The following is a 15,431-nucleotide window of genomic DNA, read 5'->3' as shown; positions in this document are numbered from 1 at the left end:
GAAAGAGGAAAATAGAGGCAAAGAAAAAAAAGCAAACCGAAAACAAGACAAATTGGCTGCCCGTCGGGGTTTTCGCAGCTGAGGCTGCTATGGTAAGAAAGTCAGTGCGACGCAGGACGTTCCTTTAGCACCTGTCCAAGGAGGAGATGTCTCATTTCCAAGGGGGGAAACATTTTCTCTCTTTTTTTTTTTCCTGTTTTTCTTGTTTTTTATTTTTAGAGACAGGGTCTCACTCTGTCACCCAGGCTGGAGTGCGGTGATGCGATCACAGCTCACTGCAGCCTTGAACTCCTGGGCTCAAGTGATCCTCCCACCTCAGCCTCCTGAGTAGCGAGGACTAGAGGCATGTGCCACCATGCCCAGCTCATTTTAAAATTTTTTTGTAGAGACAGGGTCTTCTTGTGTTGCCCAGGCTGGTCTCAAACTCGTTGCCTCAACTCGGCCTCTGAAAGTGCTGGGATTACAGGTGTGAGACTCCACAACCTGCAAAGAAAACATTTTCTCTAGCAGAGTATTTAGAGAGAAGGGTGAGTGGGTTTCACTCAGCAATCGGAAGTGGAGAAGGATGGTGAGCATGGGAGGACGGAGTTAGATCAGAGGCCATTTGGAGCTGTCTACTAGAATCCTGCCATCATTCATTCATCCATTCTTTTTCCTTCTCTCTCTCAACATATGTGTGTGTGTATCTTTCTCCCCTCTAATTATTAAATAAATAAATAAATAAATGAAGGTAACACATAATTATTTCAGAAATTTTGGAAGATTCTGAAAATTAGAAAATTTCTCTTTATCACCCAAAATTCGTCCCCTAGAGGCAATCATAGTTAATGTTTTGGTGCATTCTAATCTTTTCCCCCATGCATACATAACATTTTATATAGTTCAGATCATACCATACATGCAATTCATCTTACTCATTCCACATCACTTGCTACTGTAATTTTCTCATGCTATTGAAATGTTTTTGTAAATGTCAAGTTTTTAATAGCTGTGCATTATTTTATTAAATGGATATACTATACTTACCTGTTCTTCTATTTTTAAAATTTAGGTTGTTTCAAATTGTTCCCATAAGTAACAGTATTTTTTTTTTTTTTTTTTTGAGACAGGGACTTGCTTTGTTTTTTTTTTTTTGAGACAGAGTCTTGCTCTGTTGTTGTTACTGGAGTGCAGTGGTGCAGTCATGGTTTGCTGCAACCTCCACCTCCTGGGCTCAAGTGATCCACCCACTTCAGTCTCCCAAGTAGATGGGACCACAGGTGTGCACCACCACACCCAGCTAATTTTTGCATTTTCTGTAGAGATGGGATTTTGCCATGTTGCCCAGGTTGGTCTTGAACTCCTGGGCTCAAGCGATCCACCTGGCTCGACCTCCCAAAGTGCTGGGATTACACCACGCCTGCCCTACATTCTTGTAGTACATACATCTTGCACATATTTCTGAGTAGTTCCTTAGGGTAGATTCCTAGAAGAGGAATCACTGGGTACTAACATTCAGGTTCTTGCCAAATTACCTTCCAAAAGAGTTACGTTACCATACATGCCCACTTCCTGCACTCTTACTAGCACTGGATTTCATTTAAAATTATTTTTGCTTATTAGGAAGGCAAACAATAGTAACTGATTATTTTAATTACAGTGTATTCTGAGTTGTTGAAAAGAATTCACCCCGGGGAAGACAGCAACTGGCTCTTGCATTGAAGGACACCCTCCATGCCCCAATCCCGGCTGAGGGGCTAAGGGCACCCACTGACCCTCAGTCCTATCATGGCCTGTGCCTGTGTGTAGAGATTGTGGAGCACCCCTACCATGCAGTGCCCATAATTATGTGACATATCCCTGTGTTACTCCCTCCCCCAGGGGTTGACAATGGTGAAGACATCCCCAGAGACCTTCTGGTGGGCATATACCAGCGCATCCAGGGGCGTGAACTGCGGACCAATGATGACCATGTGTCCCAGGTGCAGGCTGTGGAGCGCATGATTGTTGGAAAGAAACCGGTGAGTGCCTTGGGAGGCTGCAGAGGGGCCAGGGTTCGGGTCTGCCTCTGCCACTGAGTGGTAAGTCACTGCACCTCCCTGAGCCCCTTACCTGCAATACGGAGTGGGTGATAATGCATTCCTCAGAAGGTTGTGTTGCAGATTGAGACACTCTGTGTGAATGCATCTAGCACATTCCAAGGCCCATAGTGGGTACTATATAAATATTAGCATCCTTTTCACCTCGGGCTTTGCCTGTCCATCCCAAGTGAAGAGTCAAGCTAATGGTTAGCAGAAAACCAAAGCAAGAACACACTTTAGGCCAGGTGCAGTAGCTCATGCCTGTAATCCCAGCACTTTGGGAGGCTCTGGTGGGTGGATCACCTGAGGTCAGGAGTTCCAGACCAGCCTGGCCATCATGGTGAAACCATGTCTCTACTAAAAATACAAAAATTAGCCGGGCATGGTGGTGCGTGCCTGGAGTCCCAGCTACTCAGGAGGCTGAGGCAGGAGAATTGCTTGAACGCAGGAGGTGGAGGTTGCAGTGAGCTGAGACCGTGCTAACGCATTCTAGCCTGGAAGAGAGAGCAAGACTCCATCTCAAAAAAAAAAGACACTCTTTAATATTTTAGCCTACAAACACTTGTGGATGCTATTCCACTGAGCCCAGCATCTTACTGGGCACCAGAGATATAGACATGAATCAGATGTGGTCTCTGTCCTTGGGGGCACTCACAGACCAGTTAGAGTGTGAGACAAAGACACATATATTATAATACTTCTGCCTAATGGTCCAGTTTAGGAGATGAGAAAGGAGAAAAAAGCCATTCTCAGCCTGGTGAAATCAGGGAAGTCTTCTTGGAAAACACAATTTTGGAATTGAATTTTTTTTTTTTTGAGATGGAGTTTCACTCTGTCACCCAGGCTGCAGTGCAGTGGTACGATCTCGGCTCACTGCCATCTCCACCTCCTAGGTTCAAGCGATTCTCCTGCTTCAGCCTCCTGAGTAGCTGGGATTGCAGGTGCCCACCACCACGCCCAACTAATTTTTGTGTTTTCAGTAGAGATGGGGTTTCACCATGTTGGCCAGGCTGGTCTCAAACTCCTGACCTCAGGTGATCCGCCCGCCTCAGCCTCCCATAGTGCTGGGATTATAGGTGTGAGCCACTGCACCCGGCCGGGATTGAAATTTGAAGAGGAGTTGAAATATGGCCACGCAGAGCTGGGCAAGAAAGACATTCCAGACAGAGGGACAAAGGCAAGGTAGCAGAAAAGCTTAGGCCTTAGTTGCTGATATCCCTTGTGTCAGAGTGACACACATGTATAGGAGGTAAACTTTCGGTTGAAAGTTAAGATGCCAGGAGACCTGAAGCTGATGGGCTGGCCTTGCTGACACATATTTTTTCATGCCCATCTAGGTCCTGTCTCTTCCTCACCGTCGACTGGTTTGCTGCTGCCAGCTCTACGAGGTGCCAGATCCAAACCGCCCCCAGAGGCTAGGGTTGCATCAGCGGGAGGTCTTCCTCTTCAATGATCTCCTTGTGGTATGGGCACTGTGGGGGAGGAGATGGGAGGGAGGTGGTGAGCTTGACTCTTGAGTCAGATGTGAACAACATTGATGTTGGTGTGTGGAGTGTGGCGGGCATGGTGTTCTGCCATGCCATCTGCGTGGTCTCAGGCAAGACCCAGGCCTTCTCTACCCCTCCTTTTCCTCAAAGATGCATTTGGAGGTAGTAACAGGCACACAGGGGCAGAAAATATGAGGACAAAGGGAGATGACAGACTTACAACCTGGGAAATATCCCTGTCTACCTCAGTAGCCCATAGGGTTGAGGAAGGAGGGTGAATCTGCGACCCTTGGGGTCAGTCTGGAAACCTTCAGTAATCAAGATGCTTGAAGTGGGCTGGGTGGTGTGGCTCACGCCTATAGTCCCAGCACTTTGGGAGGCCAACGCAGGTGAATCACTTGAGCCCAGGTGTTAGACCAGCCTGGGCAACATGTCAAAACCCTGTCTCCACGAAAAATACAAAAATTAGCCAGGCGTGGTGGTGCGCGCTTGTAGTCCCAGCTGCTTGGGAGGCTGAGTCGGGAGGATCACTTGAGCCTGGGAGGCAGAGGTTGCAGTGTGCTATGATCGCACCACTGCATTCCAACCTAGGCAACAGAGCCAGACCCTGTCTCAAAATAAAAATAAAAACAAAATTTTAAAAAAATGCTTGGCCCAGGTGCAGTGGCTCACGCCTATAATCCCAGCACTTTGGAAGACCAAGGTAGGTGGATCACCTGAGGTCAGGAGTTTGAGACCAGCCTGGCCAACATGGCGAAACCTGTGTCTAGTAAAAATACAAAAATTAGCTGGGTGTGGTGGTGCACATCTGTAATCCCAGCTACTGTGGAGGCTGAGGCAGGAGAATCACTTTAACCCGGGAGGCAGAGGTTGCAGTGGGCAGAGATCGTGCCGTTGCACTCCAGCCTAGGAGACAAGAGTGAGACTCTGTCTTAAAAAAAAATGCTTGAAGTGATTCTTAAAACTGAGCTCATTACTAGTAGAGATGTTTGTCTTTTAGGGATGGGACTCTTAGGACTCTGCAGTTTGGAAGGGACTTTCAGGGTCCAACTACCTAGGTGGCCCACTGGATGTATGACTACAGGGACAGAAAGCCGCCTTTGTCTAAGGCAGCTCTGACTGATAGAATCTATCTCCCTGTGGGTTTCTTCCAACCATCTGCACTCCACCCTTGGGATCACGAAGAACAAGTGTTGTCTCTCTGCTCCAAGACAGCTCTCCAGGGATTTGAGGACAGCGGTCCTGTTTCGTCTGTGGTCTTCCCTCCTTTAGAGCAGGGTTTCCTAGTCTCATCACTGTTGACATTCGGGCTGGATGATTCTTTGCAGGGACTGTCCTGTGCACTGTAAGATGTTTAGCAGCATCCTGGTCTCTCCCTGTTAGGTGCCAGTAGCAACCCTGCAACCAAAATTGTCTCCAGTCATTGCTCCATGTCCCCTGGGGGCAATATTGCCTGCAGTTGAGGATTGCTGCTTTTAGCTGAAGTACTTCCATGCTCCTTCTGAGCCTTAGTTTCCTCCTCTGTGAAATGGACCCCTACCTCACAGGGTTGTCAGGAGGATGAAATGAAATAAGAGGTTGTATGTGGAATCGGCCTTACCCCAAGGAGTACCTGGCCCATACAATCAATGTGCAGATATCCCTCAGGTACTCACACTGGTGTGTGTCCAGCTCTATGCGAGGCACTGGGTATGTCAGGATGAATCAGGCTTAGTCCCTGTTCTCAGGAAGCTCACAGCCCAAAGGACCTAAAAAAGTGCTTTGCGTCATTGTTGACTCTAACCACCCTGAAATCAAAACATTTTCTTTTACGAGCCACTTGCAGACCGCCTGAGATATTTGCAGCCTGTGTTAGATGAGTCCAGAGTGCCCAAGTACTCGACAAAGACGTTGGGTTGTTGAGAGGAAGACTTGTTAAGTCTCTACGTAGGTTCGGCAGAGATTGCCGTTAAGTGCAGGCTCTGGTGGGGCTGGGTGACAGAACCCAACAACCAGACACCTGCCCTCCAGTCCAGCAGGGGGCGATCACACACTCAGAGGACTAGCATAGCGCCTGACAAAGGAAAGGTACTGAATCCCCATTCTGGAGCTCAGAAAAGGGGTTTACAAATCTCTGTGGGATGTTGGAGCTGACTTCCTGGAGGGAGCAGGATTCAGTTAGCTCCTGGAAATGTGGTAAAAAGTGGAGCATAGTCATTACATCAGGAACTTGCGTTTTCTTCAACGTCTCTCATTCTGTCCCTCAAGCTTCCATTCTCCCCAACTTGTGGGTATGTGTGTTTGTGTGTGTATGTCTGTTAATGGGGTGGGAGGGGAGAGTGGTTGCCAGAAATAGGTGCCACGTGGAAATTCCCCACCCAAAACCCTGCCTCTTTTCTTTTTCCCACCCCTGCCAAAGGTCACCAAAATTTTCCAGAAGAAGAAGATCTTGGTGACTTACAGCTTCCGTCAGTCTTTCCCACTCGTGGAAATGCACATGCAGCTCTTCCAGAATTCATGTGAGTCCCTTCTTGGATCCTACCTCCTGAGAGTCTCCTTCATTCATACCAGCTCCAGTTTTTGGAGTTCCTTACAACAGGGCTAAGGGTCTCCAAAGCACCTACTTGGTTCCAGGATGAGGGGCAGGCGAGGGTGGAGTATCACTTGGGTCTAGCCCCTGGTAAGCTCATGGTCTTGCAGAGAACCACATTGCATGTGTTCTCTGGTGGGCCAAAGAGATGGTGATCACGCTGTGCTCTGAAGGATGAACCAGGGGGAGCTTTGCTGGGTGGCATTCTGGAAAGCAGAAGCATTGTGAGTTGAGGCAGAGGTGTGGAGGAAAGGGTTTTGAGAGACCAATGCAGAATTCCATGAGTTTACATCCTGCAGTACAGGGAGTAAGGGGTCCACAGCTACCAGGGGTTTGGGGGCTTTGGGCAAAGGGGAGCTGCTAAAGATGCTCAAGCAGAGAAGAGGCATGATCAGAGTTAGACAGTAGAAAAATTATTTCATGGGCTAGGTGTGGTGGCTCACACCTGTAATCCCAGCACTTTGGGAGGCCGAGGCAGGAGGATCACTTGAGCCCAGGAATTTGAGACCAGCCTGGGCAACATAGTGAGACTCCATCTCTACTGAAAATAAAAAAAATTATCTGCACACATGGTGTGTGCCCATGGTCCCAGCTATTTGGGAGGCTGAGGCAGAAGGATCACTTGAGCCCAGGAGTTCAAGACTGCAATGAGCCATGATGGCGCCGCTGCACTCCAGCCTGGGTGATAGAGAGATGTTGTCTCAGGAAAAAAAAGACCATGTATGAGCCACCTTGCACCAATCCCAACAGAGGTGCCCAGTCTCCCCTTTCTCCACAGATTACCAGTTTGGGATCAAGTTGCTGTCTGCAGTACCTGGCGGGGAGCGAAAAGTCCTCATCATCTTCAACGCCCCCAGCCTCCAGGACCGGCTGCGCTTCACATCTGACCTGCGCGAGTCCATTGCGGAAGTGCAGGAGATGGAGAAATACCGTGTGGAGTGTGAGTAGCCCAGCTACGTCTCCTCCCCGCTCTCCTGAAACAGCACCCTGCAGAAACGAGGAATCCTATCCTCTGAGAATCTCAGAGTTGAGGGTTAGCTTGTCCCACCTTCTTATCCTCATTCCAAGAATTCCTCAGCCTCTGCTTGAATACTTTCAGTGACAAGGGGCTCATTACCTCCCAGCCCCATTAGTATCCCAAACTCTAATTATGAGCCAACTATTCCTTCTAGTGAAAGGTATCAGGGAGAAGAATCAGAGTATTGGAGGTAGGACTATGGTTTTAGATCCCAGGTATGCTACTCATTATCTGGGTGAACTGGAGCAAATTGCCTAACCCACCAAGCCCCAATTTCCCTCCTACACAAAATTGGAGTAACGAAATCTCCTTCACAGAGTCATGGAGATGAAATGAGACAAGGTAGCCGAAATGTCCCAACACATCTTAGGTGTTCAAAAAATCTGTATTCCCTTTTCCACCCTCTCTCCTCCTCTGCCCACATATCAATTCCTGAGCTGAGTCTCACTGGCCTATCCTCTCAAACCCCAGGGGCCACACCAAGTCATTTTGATTTTATATATATATATATATATATATATATATACACACACACACATATACATATATATACACATATATATATACATATACATATATGTGTGTGTATATATATATATATACACATACATATATATATATATAAAATGGAAAATAGTGATTACATCTCATTCCTCCCAATGCCCTCCAAGTTTTCTCTTCTCCAGGCTAAGCAGTCACAGTTAAGTAACATGGTGTTAAGGAGAAAGAGGCAGGCAGACAGAAAGAGAGAGACGAGGTGGCGGACAGCTCCTTGGTGAGGCCTTCACAGCTCCAGGGCCATTCTACTCCTCAGCGAGGCAGGGACAGAAATTTCAGTTCACCAGATCCTTTGAGACGCTGGGGAAATCCTGAGAGAGGGATTAGCAGCCCAAGACGAGAGGAGGCCAGTAGACACGTGTTTCTATGAGCTCTGTGGGGAGGTGGGGCTGTAAGGAAGCCAGAAGCACCCAAGCTCTGGAATCAGGCAGACCTGCTTCCAGAATGTCAGCTCCGCCATTTCCAGCTGTATGACCCCGGGCAAGCTGTAAGACTTCTCGGATTCTCAGTTTCTTCCTCTGCACAATGTGGATGCTAATACTGACTTCTGAACTGTTGTGAGGATTGAGAGAGATCAAGTATGTGTAGCGCCCAGCATACTGCCTGGCACATGATAGAGAATTTGATTCCTGTCAGTTTCCTGCTCCTGCCCTTCCAGGAGCCCTTCTACTCTGGAGCGAGGTATCTGAGAACTGAGCGAACTCTGGAAAGATTGCCCTTTGCCATAGGCTAGAAGGGCCTTCCCGTCCTTACTGTGAACCATCTGCCATGAAGCTCTATTTTGAAGGGCAGGGGTGCTTTGGAAGACCTGACTGCAAGAGGGCATTAGAGGGAAGTCAGAAGGGTGAGAGGAAGGGAGAGGGAACAGGGAGAGCAGGCACCAAGAGGAGTGAAGGGAAGGCTGAGCAGGAAGGGAGGGTGCAAGATGGGAGCTGGGCACTGAGGGTGCTTCCGCGACGGAGCTGCAGTTTGGGGGGAGACAAGTGCTAGCCGTCCAAGGGGCAAACCAGGAAGCCTGGGGACAGAGGGAGGGAGGAGGAAGGCGGAAGGAGGGCTAGGGTCAGTCAGATGGGCTCTCACTCCTGTTCCTGACCTTTGCCCCCTGTCTTCCCGACTGCCACCCAGCGGAGCTGGAGAAGCAGAAAGGTATGATGCGGCCTAATGCCTCACAGCCCGGAGGGGCCAAGGACTCAGTGAATGGGACGATGGCCCGCAGTAGCCTGGAGGACACTTACGGGGCAGGCGATGGGCTCAAACGGGGCGCACTCAGCAGTTCCCTGCGAGACCTCTCTGATGCAGGTAAGCCCTCTGGGCCCCTGCCCTGGCTGGGGAGACATGGAACCGGGTGTCCTCTTTGCCTCCTGTCACTGGCTGCCAGCCTTCCCTCCACCTGCCACACAGGCACGCACCCTGCCTTCACCCAGAGCCCTGGGCGCTGTGCCACAGGGGGCCTGGGAGCCAGGTCAGAGCAGGGGGAGCCCAGCGTTTGGGCCAGGGAGTATGAAGTGGGGCCACAGTCTTGGTCCCTCTCTGGCTGCTCCACCTCTCCTCCTCTTCTCCCTCTTCTGTCTCTCCTATACTGCCTCTCCTCCTTCTCCATCTTTTCCTCCTCTCTCTCCTCTTTCTCTACCTCTCCTCCTCCCACCTCCCCCTCTTCAATGGGGGAAAGGGATAATGGGGTGTCTGTCCCCTGGAGGGGCCCAGGCCTGGTGCCCAGCTCTGGAGCCCAGCAGGGTAGGGAGGGGGGGTTGCTGCTCTGACGCTGGGCTCCTTGCTTGTGGGTGCAGGGAAGCGGGGGCGGCGTAACAGCGTGGGATCGCTGGACAGCACCATCGAAGTAAGTGCCAGCTCCTGCCCCACTCGTCCTCTGCATGAGCCCTGCCCCGGCCATGGAGCCCCAGAGGAGGAGGGGACCTGTTGCTCCCCACTCTTCCCTGCTGGGAACTGTGCAGTTGCCTTCCCCCAGCCAACCACTCTCTCCATCTGTCCTCAACTCTGTCTGTCCTCATTCTGCCTGTCTCTCAGTCTGTCTTCCACTCTCCCGTGCCCCCTCTCAACCCCAGGGCCAACGGCGCGTAGGGATGCCCTTGGAGTTGGGCCACGAGAAGCTCTTACCTCCAAGTCCTACTCTTTGACCCTGGGCGAGTCACTCTGCCTCTCCAGGCCTAACCTTTTCCCCGCCTGCAAAATGGGGATGAGGAGGAGGTGCCGCTAATTCCTCCTCTCCCAGCTGAGGCTCAGCTGAGATGTGGATGTGACAGTCGAGCTTTGCAAGCTGGGGAGCTCCACATACGCGTACAGGACCGTGATTTGGTTTTTGTTACAACTTGGGGTTCGCTGTCTCCCCAGCTTCAGCCCTCAGGGATAGGGGTGGAATTTAGGGCTGAGGGTTTAGGGCGTCTAGCCTGGCCTGACTTCCCCCTCCCCACTTCCAGGGGTCTGTTATTAGCAGTCCACGCCCTCACCAGAGGATGCCACCTCCGCCCCCACCCCCGCCGCCAGAGGAGTACAAGAGCCAGAGGCCCGTCTCCAACTCCTCATCCTTCCTGGGCTCTCTATTTGGAAGCAAGCGGGGCAAGGGGCCCTTCCAGATGCCACCACCGCCAACAGGCCAGGCCTCTGCCTCCTCTTCATCTGCTTCTTCCACGCACCACCACCACCACCACCACCACCACGGCCACAGCCATGGTGGCCTGGGGGTGCTGCCTGATGGGCAGTCTAAGCTCCAGGCCCTGCATGCCCAGTATTGCCAAGGACCGGGACCTGCCCCGCCACCCTACCTCCCACCCCAGCAGCCCCCTCTTCCCCCACCTCCCCAGCAGCCCCCACCCTTGCCCCAGCTGGGCTCCATTCCACCACCTCCCGCCTCAGCCCCACCTGTGGGACCACATCGCCACTTCCACGCCCATGGCCCAGTCCCAGGGCCCCAACACTATACTTTGGGCCGGCCAGGCAGGGCTCCCAGACGGGGGGCTGGAGGACACCCTCAGTTTGCTCCACATGGCCGCCACCCCCTGCACCAGCCCACATCCCCACTGCCCCTGTACAGTCCTGCCCCCCAGCACCCTCCAGCCCACAAACAGGGCCCCAAGCACTTCATCTTCAGCCACCACCCACAGATGATGCCAGCAGCAGGCGCAGCTGGGGGCCCTGGATCCCGGCCACCAGGGGGCTCCTACTCCCACCCCCATCACCCCCAGTCACCATTGTCACCGCACTCACCCATCCCACCCCACCCCTCCTACCCACCCCTCCCCCCACCCTCCCCCCACACCCCGCACTCACCCCTTCCGCCCACCTCCCCCCATGGCCCGCTGCACGCCTCTGGGCCCCCTGGCACAGCCAACCCCCCCAGTGCAAACCCCAAGGCCAAGCCAAGCCGGATCAGCACCGTGGTCTGATGAATGGAGAGAGTGAGCTGGGGAACAGGAAAGTCTGGGAAACCACAGGAGAGGGACCTTGTACCCTCTCTGCTTCCTCGGCTTTTTCAAAAATATATATACACATAGCAACATCCTCCTCCCCATGTCCTCCCTGCCTTGGGACCCCTCCTCTCACCCCCAGCAGTTGCCATGGGGTTTCCTTCCAGATTCAAGGACCCTTGCCACTAGAAGCCTGGACTCAGGGTGCTCCAGCGCTGGGGAGTGGTGAGGGCCTTCCAGAGATTCTCGTTCTCTTTCTCCTGTTTTCTTCTTCCCCACTTTTCCCTGGAGGTCTAGCTCTGTGGCCTGAGCTCCAGGCCTGTGTGAACTCACTGTCAGCTCTGGCTGGCAGAGAAGGGCAGGTGTCGGGAGCTGTCGGGGTGAAGACTTCCCAGGGGTTCCTCTGGCTGTGTGGGGCTAGGAGAGCGCTCTGTAGAGTTGTGGCCAAACCTCAGCTGGCTCGGCCCTCTCTCTGACCTCAGGGCCTGGCCACATACCTTCATGTGTCTTTTTGCCTGCTGGAGGACACGGACCATCGATGCACTTGGTGGGTGGGACCCTGCTTGTGCTGGCCCCACGCGGGGCTGTGCTTCCTCTCTAGAGCCAGTCTATGCCCTTTATCCAGTAGGCCCCAGCCCAGACCTCTTTGGCTTCAGGAACTTGCCTTGCCCTGCAACGTTCTTATCCTGATCAAAGTCCAGACAGGTTTTGGGGGGGGGGCTCAGGTCTGGGATGAGAAGGGCACTGCCCTCCCTCACCCATATTGCATGCCCCCCCCATTCCCTTACACCTACCCCACCTACAACTGAAGACAATGCACTTTACAGATATTGCCCACACACATCTCGCTGGGGCAGGGCACCCAGCATCAGCCCTGGGGAGAGAGGCTCCCAGAGGGCCACCATGAGCCCAAGATGTCCTTCCTGAGGCAGAGATTGAAGCCATCAGAGCCGGGGCTGGGAGCCAGAATGCCTGAGTCCTTCTGTCCGTCAGAATCTCCACTGCCTCTCCAGCCCTTTTGCAGCCCTGTTTATTTATTATAAATATATTTTTTACAAGCCCCAGCTCCTTTTCTTGCCCTGCATATCCAGCTCCTTACTCAGCTCCTGCCTCCCTCTCCCCTCTCCACCATGGGCTGCAGTACAGACAGACAGACAGACCCTGGCTGTATGAAGGGCCAGGGCCACTGGGACTTGGGGGCAGGGGAGGGTGGCAGTGGGAGGGGCTGTGTGGAGAGGAGCTGGGGTTCAGGCATTGTCTTTTTTTCCTCCTTGTATATAAGAATGTATATTTGATGCCTCATAAAAGACCTTGTGCTCACATCCTGCCTCTGCCTCCTACTTCTGTGCCCCTTCCCCACTGTGGAGTCCATGGAGTGAGGCCTTAGCCCAGAGAGGCAATGCGCTAATGGTAGAAATTCAGGCACCTGGGTGGACGAGATGCTTTGGTTGGGGAGAGGTGGGTGTGAGGGAGGTTTTCCTATTTCATTTCATACAGTTTGCATGACAGAGTGGCAAGAGTATGGGTTTTGGAGTTGATCCAGTTCACATCCTGGGTTTCCACTTCCTAGGCAAGTGATTTTGGGAGAGTCACTCTCTCTGAGTGATAAGTCGTTACCAAATGGAGATATGATGACTCCAAGGGGTAATGGATGCCAAGTAGCCAGGATGGAGCTGGGCAAGTTAGTTCCCTTGTCTTCCTTTCATAGGATGGATGTTTTCTTCCACTCTTGGGGCGTCTCCTCTCACCCTGGATGCGGCTGGTCTGGCCTGGCCCTGGAGCTCCTCCCTCCTCCCCGCAATGGCTGGCCACATTTCTATCCTTGAGGGTAGGGGAGTGACTTGGAAGGTATGGGGCTCAATACATTTTAAGAGCTCTGCATATATACTTAGGATGTTAGATAACAAAGAGCTGGACTCCCTTTCGTTTACAGAGAAGGGGACAGGCCGAGAGAAGGGAAGAGTCTCTCCTGAGACCACTCAGCAAGTCAGGATGGGGTTTCCTGACTTCTAGCCTAGCCTCAGGGTCCCTTCCAGTCCTCCCAAACCTCTTCGCTCCAAAACAGATGTGTTTCTGGCATCACTAGCCTAGTGCAGGACAGGTGGGGTTGAGCCATGGTTCTTGGTTAGAGCCAGCAGGGTCCCCAGAAGCAGCATTCAGTCACTATTTTGCTGCCTTCCTAGAATCTGGAATGGCCTCTAAAAGGGAATGGTTTGGATGGCCCCACTCTTAGCAGCTCAGACCAATTCTTTGTTTTCTTCCTTATATGCATGTTTAAAGGTGTCCCAGGAAGACAACTAGCAAAAGCAGCAGCTGGGGCCACCTACGCATTTGATGCTGCCTCATGGACCAAACCTGAGGGTTTGAAGAGCTTAGACCAGTAGGGTCCTGAATCAAGTCCAATCAACATTTTTTAGTTTTCTCCTCTGCTGGACCAAGCTGCACTACCATTTCCCCACCTTCAGCTTGATTCTGGTTGCATTTTTCTAAAGCTCAGCTTTTAGCGCTCAAATCCTGGCTCAGTGACTTGCCTATGCTGCATTTGGCAAGTCACCCCTTCAGAGCCTGGCCTTCCACCTGTAAGATGGGGTAACAACTTTTCAGGACAGTTGTTAACAGATGCATGTGAAGTGCCTACTTCATGCCAGACACACAGTAAGCCACCTACAAAAACCACTTATCTTGACATGGGAGGTGTTCCACAAGGTGGCCCATCTAATAATCTCTGTGGTCCTAAATCTCATTCCTCACCCACACGTTGGCCATCCACTTACTGTTCCCCAAAAATGCCTCTGTGTACCTTCCAAACTCAGTATTTTACTTGTGCCTTTCCCCCCGCCACAATACTCCCCCCAACATCCCTGATGAAGGTTTTCCCAACCCTTGCAAGATGGGCTTGAAGAACCCATCCTTCGGCCGGGCGCGGTGGCTCAGGTGGCTCACACCTATAATCTCAGCCCTTTGGGAGGCTGAGGCGGGTGGGTCACAAGGCCAAGAGATCGAGACCATCCTGGTCAGCATGGTGAAACCCTGTCTCTACTAAAAAATGCAAAAATCAGCCGGGCATGGTGGCGTGTGCCTGTAGTCCTAGCTACTCGGGAGGCTGAGGCAGAAGAATTGCTTGAATTCAGGAGGCAGAGGTTGCGGTGAGCTGAGATCTCGCCATTGCACTCCAGCCTGGGCAACAAGAGCGAAAGCTCCGTCTCAAAAAAAAAAAAAAACCCCATTCTTCACAAAATGTGCCTTTCATCACATTCTCTGAGATCCTTCCCCATCAGGCCTGAAGCAGTCCTCCCACCTCAGCCTCCCAAAGTGTTGGGACTACAGGCATGAACCACTACACCCAGCCTGGGCATGTCTTAGTTAGATTTCCACTATAAGGGAGTGCTTTCCCTTCTACATTATTTATATTCTCATGGACTTAATGGTTGTCTGTTTTACTCAATGGGTTATATATAACCCATTAACATCATTCTTTATTTTGATGTTCAAAATGCCCCAGATTTGGCCAGTAGGAAGCCCTCTAAGCCCCTGTGTCCTGTGGCACGTCTCCATCTTTTTTTGAGCCCTGTTTTCTGGCACCACAAGATGCTCCGGGCCCATGTTATACTTTCCCTGCTCCAGCCCCGGAATCAGCTGTTTTTCCCAAGGAGCCCTGCTTCTTTTTAGTAGAGAATGACATTTAGAAACCAAGATTTGGGTACTAGGTATTATTCCAGCAATATTTTAAGAGCTTGCTCTTTTATTTTGTAAAAGTTTGAATATCCATTGATGGTTTTCAAGCTCCATCATTCCTTCTATATAATTTAGAATTCTACTTTGCCTTTTCTTTCACTTTATTTACCTATATCAATGGGGAGTCATGGATTTTTATTTTAATCAGTGAGTTATAATCCACTACTATCATAATTCATTTTGAATTAACATTATTTTGGATAAATCTTTTTATTGTTATGTATATTAAGCACATACTATACATCTATATTTCTCTCTCTGTCTCTGTCTAATAGACCATGAATTCACACAGATACCTTGAGGAGGCTCTTTTAAGAGTCCAGGCTAGAGATAGTAAAAGGCTCACAGGAGGAGTGGAAGATGGCGAGGGGGAGGGGATGGATTCTAGAGCTATTTAGGAATTAGAACCAACAGCTCCAATCTACTTCAGAACTGGAAGAGACCCAATTTTACAAATAAAAAAAGTGATACACAAAGTTACTGTCACCCAGTTGATCCACAAAACATAAACGGGGTGAGTGTGGTTTCCAGCCCAGACAAGCCTTCCAGTCACTGTTCTGCACCAACTTCATGTCAGACCCA

The 15,431-nt window shown here is 51.2% G+C and overlaps 1 protein-coding gene across 8 annotated transcripts in view; it reads left to right on the top strand.

Annotated features, from left to right (window-relative positions):
• IQSEC2 (IQ motif and Sec7 domain ArfGEF 2) overlaps window positions 1-12,436 on the top strand; it is an 87,310-nt gene extending 74,874 nt beyond the window's left edge. For 6 of the 8 annotated variants that reach the window (XM_032267052.1, XM_032267051.1, XM_032267055.1 and 3 more), the window contains 7 exons: window positions 1,861-2,000; window positions 3,398-3,523; window positions 5,946-6,045; window positions 6,895-7,056; window positions 8,818-8,991; window positions 9,480-9,529; window positions 10,128-12,436. In XM_032267052.1, coding sequence (XP_032122943.1) covers window positions 1,861-2,000; window positions 3,398-3,523; window positions 5,946-6,045; window positions 6,895-7,056; window positions 8,818-8,991; window positions 9,480-9,529; window positions 10,128-11,093 — 1,718 coding nt within the window. In that variant the 3' untranslated portion in view covers window positions 11,094-12,436. The remainder of the gene's footprint in view (window positions 1-1,860; window positions 2,001-3,397; window positions 3,524-5,945; window positions 6,046-6,894; window positions 7,057-8,817; window positions 8,992-9,479; window positions 9,530-10,127) is intronic. The other 2 variants (XM_032267059.1, XM_032267057.1) reach the window with 2 other exon arrangements.
• Window positions 12,437-15,431: the final 2,995 nt, after the last annotated feature.

Source organism: Sapajus apella, unplaced genomic scaffold, assembly GCF_009761245.1.
Source record: "Sapajus apella isolate SASKATOON/1434 unplaced genomic scaffold, GSC_monkey_1.0 scaffold164, whole genome shotgun sequence".
Classification (NCBI taxonomy): Eukaryota; Metazoa; Chordata; class Mammalia; order Primates; family Cebidae; genus Sapajus; species Sapajus apella.
This window is presented reverse-complemented; position numbering and strand designations above follow the sequence as displayed.